Below are 20,977 nucleotides of genomic sequence, written 5' to 3'. Positions count from 1 at the left end.
GTTTGGGGAACACCTTGCAGTTTTCTTTGGATTTGCATTTGGCCACAGAGTTTTGGCCCCTCTCCAATCCCCCCGAGCTCTTGGCTGAGAGGATAGAAAGTCAGAGAAAAGAGCACAGGGCTCGGGCAGCTGCTCTTGCTGTGCTGCAGAGACGCCTCGCTATTTAAAGTCCAACTGCTCCACTTTCCCCTGCTCGCCCCCTGGCATTCCACGGCCTAAGCACTTTGTGGCAAGGATGCTTTCCAAATCCAAGCCTGGGGGGTGGGGAGAAGCTAACACTGATGGTACTTCTCAGCATGATGCAGGATTTGTATTTCTGAGGAGCTGAGGTTTCAACACTCACAGACCCCTGCCCTGAGCCCGAACATAGCACTCAGGTGCTCAGAGGGGCCCAGAGGAGGGTTCTTGGGCAGGGTTCTGAGTCCTGGCCTGGCTCTGTTTTAGCTGGGGAGCTCGGGTCAGCCCTTCACCTCCCTGTCTCTTAGTTTCTGGTCTATGTAAAGGATAGTCAGAGGCTCTTAGGGCTCTCCTGTATTTGAGCCATGTGGGTAAAGGCTTAGCACAGGCCTGGCGCCTGGTAACGGCTCAGTGTCTCAGGTCTTAGATATCATGTCCTTTGACATTAGGCCAAAATACACTCCCTGGTTTTGGACCATCCAATCCCTCAGATAAATGTGTTCCTGGGAGATGTTAATATCTATACCAGATTTTTCAACCTGGGCATTGTTGGTATCTTGGGCCAAATCACGCTTGGTTGTGCAGGATTTGTCTACAAGTAAGATTGATAGCAGTAATCCTGGGCTCTACCTACTACCTGTCAGTAGCACCCACTCCACAGTTCCACTGTCATGACTCATGAATGCCAGATGTCCCCTGGAGAACACAGTTGTCCTTGGTAAGAGACCCAGGTGTGGGCTGGGGAGAAGATTGTGGGAACACAGGGCCTTGACTCTTTAACTCAAATGCTGGTCTCAGAAACCAGGAAGGCACTTGTTACCTACCCTCTAGGCAGAGATTCTGGCCAAGGCACTAACACAGGAAGCCAACATAATGATACCAACACCACCTCTTTGCCTCCAGTTAAACCTGTGTTTCAATCCCTTAATTCTCTAAAATAAATCCATAGTGATTTAAATGATTAATTTTTTTTGTATTATGCATTTTCATCACAATTTTATAATGAACATTTGTCATCTAATCAGATAAAAATATAATCCCTTAAGAGACACTTAATAACTAATTGAACTACTAAAGACTTGATTAGAAAAGATGGAAAGTACAGTGTTGGGTAAACTCATAAACCTTAAGTATCTTTTTCTTTTCTTTTTTTAAAAAACCCATATTCAGGGCGGTGCCTGTGGCTCAGTGAGCAGGGCGCCGGCCCCATATGCCAAGGGTGGCGAGTTCAAGCCCAGCCCCAGCCAAACTGCAACAACAACAACAAAAAAAATAGCTGGGCGTTGTGGCGGGCACCTGTAGTCCCAGCTACTCGGGAGGCTGAGGCAGGAGAATCTCCTAAGCCCAGGAGTTGGAGGTTGCTGTTAGCTGTGTGACACCACGGCACTCTACCGAGGGCAATAAAGTGAAACTCTGTCTCTACAAAAAAAAAAAAACAACAAAAAAACCCCCCATATTCAATGGTCAAATGAATTTACCCAAAGAAGGTTTTCAATGGGAAAGTTTTATCTTTGGGGAGATTTTTTTTTTCCTGGGATCTCTTGGCAACAACACAAATTCTGCACTTATTTGAATTTTCTTTGTTAGTGTTTTTTTTTTCCCTTTTTTTTTTTGAGTCTTTTTTTTTTTTTTGTAGAGACAGAGTTTCACTTTATTGCCCTCAGTAGAGTGCCGTGGCGTCACACAGCTCACAGAAACCTCCAACTCCTGGGCTTAGGCGATTCTCCTGCCTCAGCCTCCCTGGTAGCTGGGACTACAGGCGCCCGCCACAACGCCCAGCTATTTTTTTGTTGCAGTTTGGCCGGGGCTGGGTTTGAACCCGCCACCCTCGGTATATGGGGCCGGCGCCCTGCTCACTGAGCCACAGGCGCGGCCCTTTTCCCCTTTTTTTTTATTGTTAAATCATAGCTGTGTACATTAGTGCAATCGCCTGTACCCATTCTAAGAACTTTGTTAGTGTTTTATAAGAAGTGAGACGATGGCATTAGGAGAAAAGCTATTTATCACCGTGGTTGGCTGAAAGTCTTACTTTCTTGAGCCTCCATATCCTTATCTATAAAATGGAAGTAATATGATAAGAAAGACTTGTTGAACTTATATACTAGTGTGAAGAAACAGACAATCTACAAGACAAATCTGTACAAGAAAATTAGGGAGTGTAATGTTTCTATAAAGGAGACGCTAATGGGTGATGGGAGAGAAACAGAGAGACGGACTTCACAGGGTCAAGACAGTCCTCTTTGGGAGGGGGCATTTGACATAACAACTGAATGACCAGAAAGAGATAGTCAAGCAAAGGTCCTGGGGTGGAACTCAGCGAGTCTGAAGCCTGGCCAGAGTGGCTGAAGCAGAGCTCGTAGAGGAGGAGGGAGAGGACTGTCAGCGATAAGGCAGGGAACACACAGAGGACCCCCAGGCCAAGGTGAAACAAACATTTACTTTGATTCTAACTAGATGAGAAACCCTTTGAGGGCATGGACTGAGTAGATTTACAATTGAAAACCATCCTCCAGCTGCTGTGTGGAGGAGCAGAGAGCTGTGTTAGGTAGGGGCAGCAGCAGAGAGACTGGCCGGGAGGCCATTTTTGCTATCCAGGTGCATAGAAACTCAGCGTACAGTCTGGACATAGAAGCTTTCGAACATCTTACTGACTACAATTTTTATATGCAGTGCAGAATGGGCTCTCTCTCTTTTTTTTTTTTCCCCCCGAGACAGTCTTACTCTGTTGCTTCAGGCTGGCTGTGGCCTCAGCTTAGCTCATAGCAACTTCAGACCCCTGGGTTCAAGTGATCTTCCTGCCTCAGCTTCCCCAGAAGCTGGGACTACAAGTGTGCACCACCATGCTTGGCCAATTTTTCTATTTTATATTAATAGAGATGGGGGTCTCACTTTGCTCAGGCTGATCTTGAACCCTTGACCTCAACTCAAGGGATCCTCCTGCCTTGGCTTTCCACAGTACAAGGATTATAGGTATGAGCCACCATGCCCAGCCCTATCTTTTTTTTTAAACCTCAGTGGCATAAAAGAGAACTAACCCCCTGCCTTCAGTTTCCTAAGCACAAGATTCTCCAGTCACATATGCCCGGGAAGACTTTATTCCACTGGAAGACCCAGAATAATTTCAGGGCTCTGTCTCTGTGCGCCCCTCTAGGGTCTCAGCTGGGGTTAGTTCTGTTTCCCTCACCAGGAAGAAAGACCCAGCACCTGGCCAGCTGGAAGTGCCTCAAGGCCAAGATTTTATTTTTTCCTAAGCATTAGATATATTGTTTTCCTCTCTGGGAGCTAATTGGGGACTCTGTTTATGGCTTCAGCTACATTTGCCACAATGTCTTTGGACTGCAAGGGGAACCTTCATCCAACCCAATTAATAGAGCAATGTTGCACCTTTTAAGCCGTCCCCCCAACCCAACCAATCCATCAACATGATCAGCACACATTAATCAAGGCATTTACAATGGGTTCACTAAGCACTGTCTCTCATTGGAGGAAGAAACTGGGCTATTTGGACGTGAGAACCACAACACTTCCAGAGTCCCCAAAGTCCCTGGCTTGGCGCTGCTAAATGGACAGACAAGGTGAGTTATTAATTAACAAGTGAGATAAATGCCGGAATACGTAGCATCCCTGAATCATGTCAAACCAATTTGGATGGTTATGAGATGGGGAGGAAGGGGAAGGAGGCAGTGGGCGAGGGGTGGGTTTTGCCTGTTCCAAGTGCTTTGGACAGCCTCCAGTGTTATTTCTCCTCATTTAGACCTGGCTAGAGTGCCTTGGACAGCGTGCATGGAGCTCAGGCCAGCATCCATATCTGCTAACCCAAGGCAGCTTCCTTTGGAGCAAAGCGAGGAATCAAGCCTTGCAGACGGAGGTGGGAAATACTGCTTTGACAAGAATCCAGTCCTTAATTTAGGGAGGGAAATGAAGAAGCTGCTGGTGGGCTAAAGAGTCCTTACCAGGGAGTCACTGATCACACAGATCTGTGGCTTTGAGGACTCTCCATGCAGACAGAATTCACTGTGCTTGGCTTTTTCTCAAGTCTGTGAGGCTGACACCCCCACTCCATAACGGTTCCTGAGGACCTAAGGCAGTCCATCCCCACACCCCCTCACACACTGGATTGTAATAAGCAGAACAACAACAACATGTGCATACATCTTTTCAGACTGATAGTGAGCTCTCAAGGACACATATTACATTTTATTTACTTGTCTTCTTCATTTATTTATTTTGAGACAGAGTCTCACTATGTTGCCCACGGTAGAGTGCTGCAGCGTCACAGCTCACAGCAACCTCAAACTCTTGAGCTTAAGCGATTCTCTTGCCTCAGCCTCCCAAGTAGCTGGGACTACAGGTGCCCGCCACAATGCCTGGCTATTTTTTTGTTGCAGTTGTCATTGCTGTTTAGCTGGCCTGGGCTGGGTTCGAACCTGCCAGCCTGGGTGTATATGGCCGATGCCCTAACCCACTGAGCTACGGGTGCCACCTACATTTATTTTTGTATTTCCAGAGGCTATTTCCAGTGTAGACCCTCAACAAATGTTTGTTAAACCATAAACAAATAAGCTGATGGATAGATGGATAGATGGGTGGGTGGGTGGGTGGATGAATGGAAGGATGGATGAATGGGTAGATGGATGAATGCACACTCTAATGACAGAAGGTTAAAGATTTTTGAATTTTGACAGAACATCAGTCACCTCCAGTTAAGAATGGTGAGTACTTCTATAACACACTGAAGTTATTCACCAAGAAACTAAAAGTGAAAATGTGTTCATGTCTTTTCAATTACTTATTTCTTTTTGAAATAAAATTGCTCTCTTTTTACTCCCCGGACTCGTGTTTTGGGGATCTTAGGGTAGGGCTCTGGGCCATGGGCTCTGTAACACTGGGCTGGGTCTGTCCACTCAGGGAAAACTCTTATTTAACAAAGTTTTTCTCAAAATGTGGTCTGCTGAGCACTTGTGTCTGATCTCTGGGAAGCTTGGTTAAGGTGCAGATTCCTAGATCCCATATCTAACTTAATAGATCAGAATCTCAAAAGAGAAGGGCCTAGAAATCTGTTAAACCAACTGTCCATTCAGTTACATAGCACTGAAAGTTGATAAGCACAAGGTTATAGCCTTTTGTGGTTAGATACATTGGAAACTGTCTCCATTCTAGAACATGACATTAATATTAATAGCATGAATGCTAGCCGTAACTAATAGTGAAGGTGTTGTCTGAGCCAGGTCACTCATAAAATACTGTACATTTTCTCACTTGCACTTCACTCCAGCTAATGGCATGGGCATCATTATACCTATTTTACAGATAAGAAAATTGGGACTTTGAGCAGCAAAATGACTTGCAGAGTTGAGACACAAAAGCCAACTCTGAAGCCGAGGCCCTTAGCTGTTAGGATGGCCCAGAAACTGGGGATGTGAAGAAGCAAAATGACTTCCAGTGCAGTGTTGAGATGGAACAGAGGTGAGAAAAGACACCTGCCCTAGTGTAGTCAGGAGGGAAGTGACCCTGCATGCTGACTGCAGACCAGCTCTTAGGAAGGGCTTCCTCCCACCCCTCTGTCCCCAGCCCAGTAGCACCACCTTCCCTGGACTACACTGTCACAGCTGCCCACACCTGTCCACACAGAAGCCACACCAAAGGCATCTGGGAGGATTCCAGAGCTTTGGACAGACTCCCCTGTTGGCTTGAAAGGATGGGAATGGGGCTCTGTGCGGAGAGAGGCCTGGGGCTGCTGACTCTGAGTTCTGGGTGATAAAAGGGAGTAGGGAGGAGTCAGGACTGTCTCACCAGGCCAGACGGTCTAACAACGCCTCCTCAACCTTGCGGTTCCCACTTTTAGAGGAAATCTACACTCTCTCTCCTACCCCTGGCTGTGATGAACTAAATCTCGCACCTCTGTCTGGGTGGTGATAATTAAATATTATCTGCCTGTCACTTGGCACACATGTTGTGTGTATTCTCAGACTTTAATGAGCTGGTATTTGTCTTCTGTAAGCAAAAATATTTCTTTGAGTCTCTTCTTTTTCAAATTGGGGTGAGCAGTTCAAGTGAAGATCTCTCACTATTAAAAAGACAGTCCACTGGCTGGCATGTCTGTCTGAACCGTTTCCACTTCTTTTTAGTGGCAAAGGTGGGTTGAGCTTGTTGCTGCAGAATCAGATGTTGCTTTCTGAAGTTCCATAGGGCTGGGGGTGTTGGCAGACTTCGGAAGCCATCAGAGTAAGAAGGTAGGGGGTTGGGTAAACTGTTGTTTGTGGGGGATATTCTAATGCAGTTTTTTTCAGCAAATATTTGAGTGAACATTTTCTGAGTTGTTCCAAAGAAGACACTTTATTCCGTGCCATTCTAGATGCATATGAGTAAATGTCTGCGGCTAGTGGTTCTCAAGAGAACCAGCACCAGCGTCCCCTGTATCAGCATCACCTGGATGGTCACTAGAAGTTCAAATTCTTACATCCCACTTCAGACCTACAGAATCAGAGACTCTAGGGGTGGGGCTCACCATTCTGTGTTTAATCAAACCTTTCAGATTGTTTTGCTGCCAGCTAAGGTTTCAGAACTACCAGTGGACGTGAAGTGCCAGGGCTTAATTTTCTCTGAGGAACAGAACCCAGGTTGAAAAGACTGATAAGGGCTTCAAATACCTCTGCCTATATTTGCATCTTTATCTCAGTTAAAATAAAGAATGCAGATCACTTTAAACTGAGTTTTTTTTTTTTAAAGTTGAGTATTTCTAGATGGAGAAGTGATTTGCCTTTTCCAGTCCACTCTGGAAGATTGCTCTATTATTTTCCCCATTCAGGAGATTTATAACAAATGTGTCCGTTGCAGCTGCTCCCCGGGCAGGCATTCATGTTCTGCCTGGGTGCCTCTCTTACTCACTGCCAGGTTGTAAACCCACAGAGCCCTCCCTGAGAACTCTCAAAGCAGGACTGGGCCTGGGGCAGAGCTCCCACTCCCACCCAAAACAAACAAAAGGAGTGGCATAATTAGCGTGCTGCAAGAATGGGATCTGGAGTTGATGAACAACAACTTTAATATTTATCAATAAACAGCAAAGTGCTTAGCACACCTCCTAGGGAAGTAATTAACCATAAAAAGGATACTCTCCACCAAGGAATCTCCTCCAAAAAAAGAACTCAGTTAATTGTGAATTGCTTACACCAGGTGAGAGAGAATTGGTGTCTACCTCTCTCACCTGACATCAGCAACTCTGAATTAACTGGGAGTTTCTTTTTATAAACACTGTGCAGAGACTTTTTTTTTTTTCTTTGTGGTTAATTACTTCCTTGGGAGGTTCGTTTTAATAGTTCCCACAACAAGGCCATTATTGTCTTTAGCATAATCACTGCCTCATCCCCTTCCATGGCTTGCCTTTCTGACACTTTTCCACCTCTGCCTGCCAGACGAGCCCTGAATTGTGCCTGGGGGGCAGTCCCTAGTCCCAGATGGAGCAGCCCCTCAGCTAGCCCCACCACTTTGAGAATTTGGTGTTCTCCTGGTGGGAGCTGGGATGGGGTAGGGCTGGTGGAAAGGGGGGTAGGTGGTGCAGGGCATGTTGGGGAGACTGAGCCTCCTGAGTGCCCTGTCTCCCCTGTGTGTGGCATTCCAGCCATTTGCTACGCTCTCAGCTGCTGACACCCGGAACAGGGAAGCGAGCCAGAAAAGCAGCTCCTTTCTGGAAGTAGAAGCTGATCTGTAAGCAACTGCTGTGCTCAGTGAAATCACCAGGGAGGCAGAGGCAAAAACAGTGAACCTTACCAGCAAAAGTGGTATGATCCTGACTCTCTCTTGAAAAATGCATTATGTAGTTATGCCTCACCTTGTTAAAAAATGAATTAAAGTGGCTTCTATTTTGGCTCTGTTTCAGGAAAGAGAAAATAGATGAACGGGAGCTCTATAAACTGCATCAGGTCTATAGACTGTTTTGGGTGTATACTAGCAGTGTATGTATACCTGTTTATTTAGAAATTAAGCATACATACCACGGCAATCAAAGATTATGGAAGTGGCAAGATGTCCATTAAGAGGATGAGGAAAAATGAAAATAGAATGCCTAATACTCTCATCCATCACTTTGACAGATTGCACCCCACTCTGGGCACCACTAAAGTTGACCCACTGGGGCCATGAAGGAGGGGGGCTGATTTTGACTTGGTCTCTGATATTCCTGGAGTAGACTGACTGGCACAACCAAATAGCTGGACTCTGAAACAACTTCTTCTCCCAGTGAATTCTGAGCAGTTATAATCTGGTGGGGGTGGGCCACATAACCTGTACTAACATTACACAGTACTCTTAGGAGACCAGCTAGCCCATGTGCTCACATAGCCCATTTTCGTGGCACTCCATCAGGAAGTAGTGTGGGAAAATTCAGCTCAGAAGTTTAGAACAAGGATTGAAAAACTTTCCTCTTAAAGAGTCAAAGAGTGACTATTTTAGGCTTTGACAGCCATGTGGTCTCTGCTGCAACTTATTTTGCAGTTGGGGGTGAAAGCAGCCACAGACAAAACATAAATAAATGGGTATGGCCGTATTCCAGTAAATGGAGAAGTGTCAGCTAGCAGCAGTCCCCAATCTTTTTGGCACCAGGGACTGATTTCATGAAGACAATTCTTCTGGCAGAGCCAAGGAGGGGGTGGTGGCGAATGGGGAGCAGCTGTCAATACAAGTGGGTTCACCTCCTGCTGTGTATAGGCCATGCACCAGTATCAGTCTGGGTGTCAGGCCGGTATCAGTATCAGGACTGGGGGTTGAGGACCCCAGGGATAAAGTATACAAAGTTTCAGTTGTGTAAGATAAAGAAGTTCTGGAGATCTACCATATAGCACAAGGTCTACAGCTACCAATATCGTACATTTAAAATATTTGCTAGCAAAGGGGAGTAGGAGAGGGTGATTAGCAGGAGGAGGAAGGCGGCTGGCGGGATCTCACCTACTGTGCACAATGCGAGAGGTTCAGCATGACCTCTGGGTGAGGGGCTCAGCTACAACTTGAACTTCACCTTAGAATCGAAAACAATGCAACCTAAACATTTGTACCTTCATATTAATGTGAAATAAAAAAATGAAATGAAATTCCTGCTAAGAGGGTAGATATTATGTTAAAGAGTTCTCATCACGACTCCCCAAACCAAAAGAACCCCTCCAAACAAAAATAATAATAAAGGGGGTGGGAAGAAACCTTGGGAGGTGACTGAGATGTTCATGGCCTTGCTGGTGGTGATGGTTTCACAGGGGTACACTTATGCCCAACTCATCGAGATGTAGATAGCAGTCCCCTCACCTTGTCTGAAGTTCTGTTTTCTGCAGTCACCCATGGTCTAAAATATTAAGTGGAAAATTCCAGAAATAAACAATTCATAAGTTTTAAATGATACACAGTTCGAGTGGTGTCCTGAAGTCTCTTGCCATCCTGTTCTGTCCTGCCTGGGATGTGGATCATCCCTTTGTCCAGCACATGACGTTGCCCACCTATTTGTCACTCAGTACTTGCTCGGTCATCAGACAGAAAAAAACCATAGCTATAGGGTTCAGTATTATCCTCAGTGTTAGGCACCCACTATGGGTCTTGGAAGGCATACCAGCCAATAACACGGACAGCTTTTTATACGTCGATTATACCTCAGTAAAGTGGTATAAAAGGACTTTGTGGACACTGAAATTTGGATTCCACATAATTTTCACATGTCATGAAATATTATTCTCTTTTAGACTCCCCCCTAACTATTAACATTGTTAAAACCATTTTTTAGCTCACAGGCTAGATTTGGAATTTGCTGATAACTGGTTAGAACATGGACTTATGAACCAGCTGCAGTTCAGTATGGGTCTTAATTTTACTACTGGTGGCTGGATCATCTTGAAAAGGTTACTTAACCATTTTTTAAGGCTTTGGGCTTCTCATCTGTAAAGTGACATCTCAAAGGGCTATAAGGCTGAAGGCATGCATTACTATGACAACTTAGCACAGTGTGTAGCATGGATTGTCATCACCATTGTCACCATCACTTCCAGGCCTGAAAGGTCTGACAGGACCAGTGACCTCGAGGGCTGAGCCAGGAACAGCCACCTCTTTGTGGCATTGTGTACTTGAGAATTGCAGCACCAAATTGGTGCCTCCAGCCCATGTCTCCTGGAGTATCTGCCCGCAGGTGTAAGGCCCTTCTCTGCTGCAATTGCTTCAAAGGAAATGTTACCACGCATTTGACAACAGTGTCAGGGAAGTCTTTCAGGAGGAAAAAGACTCATGACGAAAGCATAGAAGACGCCGGGCTCTTGAGGGGCTGAGAATTAGAAGACGCTTGCTTACCTCCCTCATTATCCTTGTTATCCGCACAGGAGGTTTCCATGGCAACGTTGCATCCGGGCCCTCTCCAGCCGGTCTGGCAGACACACTGCCAGCTGTTCTGACCCAGTGTGCATCTCCCATTACCGTTGCACAAATCAGGGCAGCCATCTGGTTGGAGAAATGGAGAAGATGAGAAGGAGGGACGAGAGGCTGCGCTGGGGAGGCAGGGGAGCCATGCAAAGGGAAGCAAGGCCGCAGGGCAGCCACGGGGCCAGCCTCCCAGTGGGGCCCGCGCTTGCCTTCTGGAGAGTCAGAGGAGCAGGCGACGCATGCAGGTGCAAGACAGAGTGGGCCTGCAGGTGCAGGGGGTCCCCAGTGACAGCAGACCTGGGTGAAGGGGTCAAAGGCAAGTCCCAAAGCGGGGAGTTTGGTGCATGTCCCACGCAACTGAACAAGCGCTGAGCTGACAACCAGGCTAGCTAGGTCAGCTGCGATTGCCAGCCAGTAGCTCAGCATTGCTGCTACCTCAGAACGAACTTTTCTTTTTCTTTCTTTCTCTTGGTTTTAAAGAAGTGCCTTCTGAAGAAGAAAAAAAATTCCCTATCAACCCAGGATGGAGGGAAGAGCCTGTCATCTTTCAGAATTTTAAAGATATATTTACATTTGATTATCCTGTGCCCCAGGTTCTGCTGGGCTTCTTTCATGTTCTTGGATGGGGAGTATTTGGCTTTCGGGGCATTCAGACATGTTGGCTGCTTATCACTCAATCTGTGTATGGCATGATTTAAAAACGCTGTTGGGTTTGAAGGCTAGGAAAGGAATAGGTTCTGGTGCTGTGGATAGGGAAAAGGTAGAGGAATATACACAGGGCGGCCACAGAGTTTGTGTATTGACTATTTTAAATTGCACACGAACCTTATGGCTACCCTGTATATATGCATGGGGGAAGGGGGAGGGGTTAGGGTAATTCCTATCTTGTGTTTTTATTTTCTTTGTGTACATGTGAAATCTGCAGCCTACCTAATTCCCTAATAACTCCAAAACCCCAAATAATTGCAGCTATGACTCTCCTGACCTGAGCTTGGACAAAGGGAGTCTGGGGCAGGAAAGTCGGATAAGGGGGAAGGCACGAAAGAGAGATGAGAAGGGACTCACTAGGAGAGACTCTGTTGCCCTTAAAAAGATGTAGAGAAATGCAGAGAATTGGTAGGATGTGGCCACACTCACAATTCTTGCTGGTAAGAATTCCTAGATATGTTTTCATTTTTCTTTCCTTTAACAGCTTTATTGGGGCATAGTTTACATAGCATTAAATCTACCTGTTTCAAGTGTACAATGCAATGACTTCCAGATTTATAGAGTTGTATGCTGTAGATTTGCTTTCTTACTTCATCTAAATATACCCCAATGACCATTAATTTAACTGTCCTTGAAAAGTAACTTCCGTGATTAACTATCTCTATCTTGAATCTTATCTCTACCTCTGCAACCATTTACATGTCTATCTTTTTCTATTTTTTAAACCACACAAAGTTCAGGCTGAACTGAGCCAGGGCTTTATAATGAAGGAGGTAATTGATCTGAAACCTTTCTGGCCCAAATCTTGTGGATTGAAAGCATGAGTCTCCCTCACTTCTTTCTCTGGGTGTTCCAGAGACCCTCATCCGCATCTTCCCTCTCTTCTCTCAAGCATCCCGTAAAAGCATGCTGATAAGCTTAATTTGCACATGTGCCAGTGGTGGAAATTTAAAGGACTCCTCCTAAAAAGAAAGATCTCGGGGGTCTGCCCCTGAGTTTTACTTCTTTAAGAAGAGGAGTTTCACTCCTTGGGGCTAGGTGCTGCTCATGCTCCCACAATATGGTATGGATGAGGATCTGTGAAAAGAGAGTATGCAACAGAGGGGAAGTATCTGAGCAGGCTGCAGGGAAACTAGTTGTCTTTGAGAGGCCAAATCAAGAGACTGTTATCAGGGAACCTCTTTTCTTTTGCTGTCCGGCCTAGCACCAAATCCAGCGTGCAAAGGAAGCACCGTGTTTGCACATCTAGAAAGGCTTGTTTGGTTGTCATCACAGTTATCTTCACAAAGACCAGGTTTCCATGTCCATACTTTTCCTTACGCATGAGATGGCTGTGGCCCTCCCCGGAAAGCCCTCATTCATGCTGTGACAGTGCTCTGAGGGGAAGCCACCCCCAGCTGCAGAAAAATGCCACAAGCATTTCTGTAGGAGCAAAGTGGAACTTGGTAGGAAAAGCCCCAGGGATGTTTCACGGGTTCTCAAGGAAAAGAGAATATCTCCAACTGCTAGCCACCTCCGGCTTTACAATTCCTACCAGTAGAGTTTTGGGGGCAGGATCACAGAGAGCACTAAATAACAGACCTGCTGATGGTCGCCCAGCATGGCATCTGTTTGTTGGCTCTTTGTTATTTAGCTACTTTGAGGTCTCTTGTCTGACTACGATCATGCCCAAAGTCACAACAGAAGCCTCATTGTCTAGGAAACCACATCTGCTACGTAAAATCTAAATTTGCAAAGAACACCAGCATGTCAGTCAGAGATACGCACTCAAAATATGTATATTCCTGGATGCAAAGGAAGGAGGCTTTATTCCCTCCTCTTTCTCTCCTGATTCCTCCTCCCATCTCACCCCCGCGACCAACCGAAGTGAGATAAACAGACCACGTAGCGGGTTTTCTCCACATTGTATGAAGAAGATGAAAACACGAACAGTAGGAAGCTGGCAAATCTCTGAGAAGTTTCAGGGCAGCTGGGAATTAATGGACAGGACTTTGCTTTTAGCTTGAAGAGGAAGAAAGCAGCCCTGGTAGGTGCGTGGCGTTGCTAGGCAACCCCAAGCTACCCCCAGCACAGGTTCATTCTACGGGTGGCCTTCTGAGGAGGTGATTCTTTGTGTTTGTAAAGTGCAAAGCTAGCTTCTGGTTAAGGTAAAAACAAAACATAGGAAGTAATTAGTCTGGAGGGCAAATGGGTATCAGCTAGCAGCTATTCTCTGGCGAGGATGCTGTAACTGAAGTTGAATTGGGCTTATTGGCTCATACTTGGGCATCCAAGAAGTCTCCTCTCCGAAGTCTTCTGGGTTCTAGGCTAGCACTGCTGGCTTCCTCAAGTGCTGCCTCCACTGCCACCTGCTCAGTGTGCCTTTGGTCATAACTATTTGGTTCCTTGTTTATGCAGCTAGAGACCTTAAGTTGGAGGCTTCAAGTTCTACCATGACCCTAGACCAGTGCTTCTGAACAGGGGCAACTATGTCTGTCCCCTTCCTTTCTCCAGGGGATGAATAGTGTTGTCTGAAGACTTTTATTTGGTTGCCACAATTTGAAGAGGATGCTTCTGACATCTAGTGGGTAGAGGCCACGGGTACCGAATACCACAGCCCCCAGGACAGCCGCCACACCAAAGAATGTGATAGCCTGAAAGGACAACAGTGCCGAGGTTGAAAAACCTTGCCCTAGACAGAAAGCTCCATGAGATCTGAGACTTGGGTGTTTGGCGTTGGACCCCAGAGCCTGGTCCGATTTCAAGCACACAGTGGGTGCTTGAATGAATGGAAAACAACTCAGTGAGGCTTTAACATTTTAGTCTCATCTGTATCTTTAAACTCCTCTGAGAGCTGTGAGAAGCTAATGGGGACCTCCGTTCCCAAGGTGAAAAATCACCTTTCAAGGGTACCAGCAACATCTTGGGCTGGGTTTATCATATTCTAACTCATAGAGAGCTCATGCAGAAATTTGAGATTAAAATACAAACTCCCAAACATACCACCACATTCTGATGGCTCCTGGATCTTCAACTGCTGTCCTCTGACTTCCAGCCCTGGACTCCAACTTGTATCTCGACATCTCCATATATTCACACATAAGCACCTCAAACTCAACAGAATCCAGCTTTTCACCCTCCGGCCCCTCAAATTCTGATTCCTCGATCAATGAACGGCACCTCTATGTGCCCCAAGCACAAGAATAAAACTTCCTCCTCCCTTCCTCTTGTATCTAATTCCAACTAAATCCTAATTTTCCTCTCACCTGTAGCAAGTTCTACTTGTCTTCCCTCCTGAATATCCTAGACTCTGCCCTCCCCTCCCAGCCCCACTGCCTCTTCATTAACTCCAGCCATCCTCACCTTTGGTCTGGACTCTTTGCAAAGCCTCGTAGCCCATCCCCTGCCTCTAGTTTCGCATTATCATCCATGGACACTGCTGGAAATATTTCACTGCTTGTCATTGAGCTTTGGGTCAATTCTGAAGTTCTTAACCTGGATTGAAGACCTCACATGAACTGGCTCTTACCCAGTCATCCTATCTCAAGATTATTTTATGCTTTGGTCGGACTTAAACCATGTGTCTTTCCTAATATCAATTCATCCTTCAGATCTCCATTCAGAAGTCATCACCTCCTAAAAGCTTTTCCAAAGCTCCCAAGCCCAGGCTCGATGCACTTGTCATGACAGCGTGGTCATTTCCTTTATGCCATCCTGTCCAGGCCCCTGTATCACAACTGTCTAACACCTTCTTGATGCTTTCAAGACCATATGGCAGTCATTCCTTAAGACATTCAACTGTTACCTGCTAGAACCTTGTGCATCTTGTCATTGTCTACCGTGTGAACGGTGCCCCTTGAATTGTGCAGTGTACAGCTGGGCGGCTTCCCTGGGCACACCCATTGGGGAGGGGACACCTCTGACTTCTTTACCCTTGGATTGCCAGTGCTCAGTAAATAGTTGGGACAAATGATGAATGAATAACTTCTCACTGAAATCAGCATCTCCAATGCCCTTGGCAGAGTGGAAATGGAATAGTTTCTAAGACTTTCTACACATATGTGCCAACCATTAAAAAAAAAAAAAAGGAAGAAAAAAAAGTCTGTTGACACAGTTACCAAGTAGACAGGCTTTTTGCCTTAACAAAAATTAGGCATGAGCAAAATAATGTCTTCAGTATAGTAAAAAGGGGAGCATAAATGCACTTGAAGAAAGCTCTAATTACCATAAAAGGCTTTTCTAAAAAAGCATCAAGAAATGTTCTGCCATGTGTGGCAATTTAGAGGTAGAAATAAGTGGCTAATATTCCATAAGGGGTAGGAGAGAGAAATAAGATTTTAATATTCAACATCAAGCACGCCGAAGAAAAGCAGAGAGGGCCCCACCCTCCCCAGATGGAAAGGGAAGGGAAAACACTGAGCAGGCGCGTGTCAAGGCAGGCAGCTGACCAGAGATGCCAAGGAGGAGACGTCCCTGTGTGGCTCGAGAGACCGCAAGAGGAGCTACTCCTGGGTTAAACCCTTGTGGAAAGGTTTTTTTTTTTTCCTAATTAGGGAGGGAAAAAACCTTAACCTGGTTCAGAATCCTAGTTCTGAAGTGAAACCTAGCTCTGCCTCCTGCTGTCTGTGTGACCTTGGTTCAGTAGATGCACCTCTGAGCCTTAGCCTGTTTGTAAAACTATACGTTTTACTAATTAATATTATTTATCAGCCCTCCCAATAGAATATAACTCCCAGGACAGCAGAAACTTTTGTCTCTTTTTGTTCATTGAGATATTCTCAGTGTCTAGAAAGATGATTGGCACATAGTAGACACTCAATTCATGTTTGTTGGTTGAATAAGTTAACTGGAAGGATAAGGATGATACTGCACTTTTCTTTTTTTTTATAGATGCCAGAGGTATTAAATGAAATGATAAAGGGAAAGATTTTAGCAGAGCTTGGCACATTGCAATGCTCAGTAGATAATAGCACTTATTATTATTAGTGTTGATACAGTTGTTATTGTTATTAGAAATACTGCAACTGGGGGTAGCTTCCTTTTCATAGCTTAGCCTAGAGTGCAGGTCACTCTCAGATCAAGAAACAGCCAAGAGCCTATCCCAGTTCAAGGTAATAAATAAGTGGGGGTTTCTCTGGTGTTCTCAGTGTGTGACCATGTTGTGTCCTAGGGATCCTTGTTCTATGGCCACCAGCCCCAAACCCAGTGACGCCACACTGGTCTGGCTGAGTGGGAAGAAAACCCATGGAAGTTAAAGGTAATTATGAGGCACGGGAGAGCTGAAGGCAGGTAAATGGGGGCTGCTTCTCCTGGGAAGAAGTGTACTTTTGAGTATTAACTTCATTAGGGACATCCCCCGCTCCCCCAACTCTTTTAAATATCACAGTTTTCCTGGAGCTGTGTGTTGTTGGAATTAGGAGCACACACACTTTAATAATGGAGTTTGCCATAACATTACAGAGCTCAGTACAGTTGTCCCCAGCTGATAGGGACTGGGGATCACCAGGCGTTCAGTTGCCATTTATACTACACAGCAGGGGCAAACGCTCAATCCAATGCTTGGAGACACTCTGGGGACAACCTCTAAGTAATGTTGGAAGACTGGCTGCCAGAGAAGCACCCTTCTCTCTGGAAAATGGCAGGCTTGTCCTTGTGGCTCACCTGTGTGTGCAGGAGGGAGCTGTGTGAGGACTCTGTTTCCCTGCACGAGTTGGCATGAACATGCAGCTGTCTGGGCTTTGTCAGAGATGACACAGGAAACTGACAGAGGCTGATGCCTCCTTTGTTTCAAGTGTCTGTATGTCTTTAAGGGGTCGGGTGGAAGCCGGAGGGAGGGATGCTGGGCTGGGGGTGCTGGCAAGGCCAGGGATCCTTTCCATAGTCTATGGCTTGTCTTTTGCTTGAAAGGCAGAACTCTCCTCCTCCCCGGGATGCTAGAAATTTGGATCCAGCTGCCTGTGCTGCAGGTTTCTGGACACACCTGGATTCTCACTGATCAGTAGGAGGAAGGCTCAGTCTTGGCCACAGAAAGAAATAAAAACAACCCTTTCACATTTGAAGAAAAAGGAGAAAGGAAGCTGCATCTTATTTTTGGCTGTTTTGATGTTTCAAGCTCTTATTAATACTTTCCCCTTTTCAAGTAGATGATCCTGGGAGGAGGAGAGTGAAAGTTTAGGCAATTGTGGCTGCAAATAGCTCTTCTCGGGAGGGAAAACTGATGGCAGTTACTTAGTCGATTCAGACTGAATTATCATCATCTTCCACATTTATCTGGATCCAACACAACCTGTGTGTTCCCTGGGGTGCCTGCTTTTTCCCCTTGGAATATCCACCTTTCTTTATTCCATTTTACGCAAGCAAAACAGCATTCAGTGGGCTACTTGTGGGAATGACTGTCATCACCCCTGTTGCTAAAGCGCCCTCTAACTCAAGCCATGCACCTGCTGAAAACCCTCTAGGGGTCTCTCCCATTGCTTTAGATCAGAGCAGCGCTTCTTAAAGTATGGTTCTGGGACCAGCAGTAGCATCACCTGGGAATTTGTTAGAAATGCACAATCTTGGGCTCCATCCTGGACCTACTGAATCTGAACCTCTGGAGCCATCTGCATTTTAACCAGCCCTCTAGGGGATCCAGATGTCTGCTCAGTCTGAGAGCCACTGGGAATGAGTCCTAAGCCCCTAAAGGAACCTCAAAGGCCCCGCATTATCTGGCTCTGCCCTTTTCTCCCTTCTCATCTCATGTCACTTCCATCTTTGCTCTCTGGGCATCAGCTACACTGCCCTGCTCTGTTCTGGAAAACAGCCTGGAGAGATCCTTCCTTTGGGCTATTGCAGATCCCTCTCCCTGAACTATGCTCCCTGAGCTCTCTTCAGTTAAAGGCCTTCACCCTGTGCTCAGCTGGAGCTTGTTCAGATAGCCCGGGGTTCCTCCCCATTACATGACATCATTCTAACTAAGCCTTCGCTTAAAGAAGTGGGTCTCAACTGGGCTGCACACGGGAGCCTTGAAAACCCTGTATTAGGCTGCACCCCCATTAAATCAGAATCTCTGCGTGAGACACCCAAGCATCAGTTTTTTCCCCTTTCTTTTTTCTTTTTTTAACCATGCAGGTGATTCTTACATGTAGTGGAAGCTGAGAACCATTGGTTTAATGTCCACCTTCTTGGGAGCCCCTAAACTTCGAGAGTGTCAAGACTTTGGTTCGGTTTTTATAGCTGTTTTCCCAATGCCCACCTTAGTGTGTTAAAGACATGTGTTGAATGGATGCATTAAAACAAAAGTGTGGTGTTTCTTTGCTGCTTCACTGGGTCCTTGATTCAGTAGCCTGGTAAAAGCTTCCCGCAGGCCCCACGCCCCAAGCCTCTGGAAGGATGACACTTCTCCAAGCAAAAGAATGAGCTGCCTGAAGCACAAGGGTCCCAAAGCAAGCTGATGACAGGGGCCGTGTATGTGAGTGCCGGTGTGGATCCCTGCCTTTCAGCTTGCAAGAAGCAGATACCTCCAGACGGAAAGAGACAGACTACAGCCCCCAGTGAGCAGAAGAGAAGGCATGTTGGTAGCTTAAGTGGGTGACAGGAGTTACACAAAAATGGGGATCACAATAATAAGAAAGCCCAATGGTTTAATTTGGTTCTTGGAGGATAATCAAGTTCTTGTACCTTGCACGGCTATTCCCACAGCTGTCCAGCAAATAATGAATGTGGCACCTACCAGTATGGAAATAGGGACAAGGCGTGACTTTGATTTCTTATTTGTTATTTTTAAACATCCAATTTCTACACCCACTGAGCATTCTTATAGCCACAGGAGGGTGATAAAAATACAAATAACCCCTAAGAGGCTTGTGGACACGGACTTGTTACTTCTGTAGGGCTGACGGCTCTCTTTTAACTAGTATAAAATCAGTCCAACAGTAAATCGGCATTTTTTGGTGGTGGTTCTTGATGCTTCCAGCACAACTTCAGGAAATGTAAGGAAATCACTGAATGTTTCTTTCTAATAGATGTTAAAAGATGTAGGTATAGAATCTGCCCCAGAATTGAAAATTTGGATCTTAAGGAGCTCTTTATATCATAACAACAATAATAGCAAACCCTCATAGAGACATTTCTGTGTGCCTGGACTCAGACACAGGCTCATTTAACTGTCACAACAACCCTATGGTGTAGGTACTATTATTATTCCCATTTTACAGGTAGGGAAAGGGTGGCACAGAGAAGTTAAGTAACTTAGCTAAGGGAGTGATGGGGCCAGGATTTGGCTTCTTGGTCTCTATTCTTAACCAGGTGACACAAACCATCCCGGTTTGCCTCGGACTGTCCAGGTTTTTGTTTTTTTTTTTGAGACAGAGTCTCATTATGTTGCTCTTGGTTGAGTGCCGTGGTGTCACATTTCACAGCAACCTCAAACTCTCAGACTTAAGCAATACTTTTGCCTCAGCCTCCTAAGTGGCTGGGTCTACAGGTGCCCGCCACAACACTTGGCTATTTTTTTGTTGCAGTTGTCATTGTTGTTTAGCTGGCCCAGGCCAGGTTTAAACTCACCAACTTCGGTGTATGTGGCTGGTGCCATAACCACTGTGCTATGGGCGCCAAGCCAGACTGTCCAGGTTTTATCACAAGAAGTCTTGTATCCCAAGAGACTCCCGAGTGTCAGGCAGCCTGCGATCATTGCTCATCATGGAGGGCCAGAGTGAGGACTGGGTTCTTGTCATTGGCTGTCATGGAGGCTGAAGATGAGAATAGAGGTGAAGGTCCCCAAGAGCAAGAAAGAGAGCTCAGGCTTTTTATTTTCCTTCAGTTTTTGGCCAGGGCCGGGTTTGAACCCACCACCTCTGGTACATGGGGCTGGCCCCCTATTCCTTTGAGCCACAGGCACCTCCCGAGAGCACAGGCTTTTATCCTGGGTTACTTGTTTTAGTGTGTTGGGTTCTCCAACAGATTCTGCGGTCTCCTGGGGCCAAAGCTTCGGGTCCGCCCAGTGACGTGTGGCAGTACTATGAGTAATGAAGGGAGTGGGCTCTGAATCCAGGCTGCCTGGGTTCAAATCGCAGCTCTACCCTTTAGCTACATGATCTTGAGCAAAACCCATAAGCACTTGAATTCCTTAGTTTCTTCATCCGTAGAGCCCTGAGTGAGCAATAAAAGTACCTATCCCCGAGGGTTATTGAGGTTTAAGTGAGGGAATGTGTGATGCCTGGAACACGGTAAGTGTTCCACAACACGGAGCTATAATTACAATTGTTATTGTTAAAAGTAACCCGGAATGGGGGCAGAGAGGTCTGCAGTGGTTTCAGAAAGCCTTTGATTTGCACTTGAATTGGTGATGAGAAGAGAGGGTATGCTATTATTTAAAATAGGATCAGTGTAGCCTGTAGAGCAAAGACCCCAGAAAGGTGCCCTCTGAAGACCTAAATGAAAATGAGAAAAATGAGGTAATTTCTAGCAAGTTGCATGAGTAATATCTGCACATAATGGATGCGATAAATTACCTGTAGGATTCTCCTTAAAACACAGGAGGTGCGCGAGGTGACACTATCAAGGATTGCAGGGTTGAGAACTCCCCACCTGGCTCCCAGAAGCATGGTAACAGGAAGGGGTGATCTGACGGAGGTGTGGAGAGGGGGCCGTGCAGCCAGCGAAGGTCCAGGGGGATCAGCAGTGCCTCCCGCTCCATGGGGAGGCAGGCGACAGCCCCGCCATTTGTGAGTGCACACCAGGTGCCCAG

General features: G+C 46.1%; 1 protein-coding gene across 12 annotated transcripts in view; it reads right to left on the bottom strand.

Annotated features, from left to right (window-relative positions):
• TENM2 (teneurin transmembrane protein 2) overlaps window positions 1-20,977 on the bottom strand; it is a 1,234,499-nt gene that overhangs the window by 98,361 nt on the left and 1,115,161 nt on the right. For all 12 annotated transcript variants that reach the window (XM_053567520.1, XM_053567521.1, XM_053567522.1 and 9 more), the window contains one exon: window positions 10,495-10,641. In XM_053567520.1, the coding sequence (XP_053423495.1) occupies window positions 10,495-10,641 (147 nt within the window). The remainder of the gene's footprint in view (window positions 1-10,494; window positions 10,642-20,977) is intronic.

This window comes from Nycticebus coucang, chromosome 17 (genome assembly GCF_027406575.1).
Source record: "Nycticebus coucang isolate mNycCou1 chromosome 17, mNycCou1.pri, whole genome shotgun sequence".
Classification (NCBI taxonomy): Eukaryota; Metazoa; Chordata; class Mammalia; order Primates; family Lorisidae; genus Nycticebus; species Nycticebus coucang.
The sequence above is the reverse complement of the archived record's forward strand: the minus strand, read 5'-3'. Positions and strand labels throughout refer to the sequence as shown.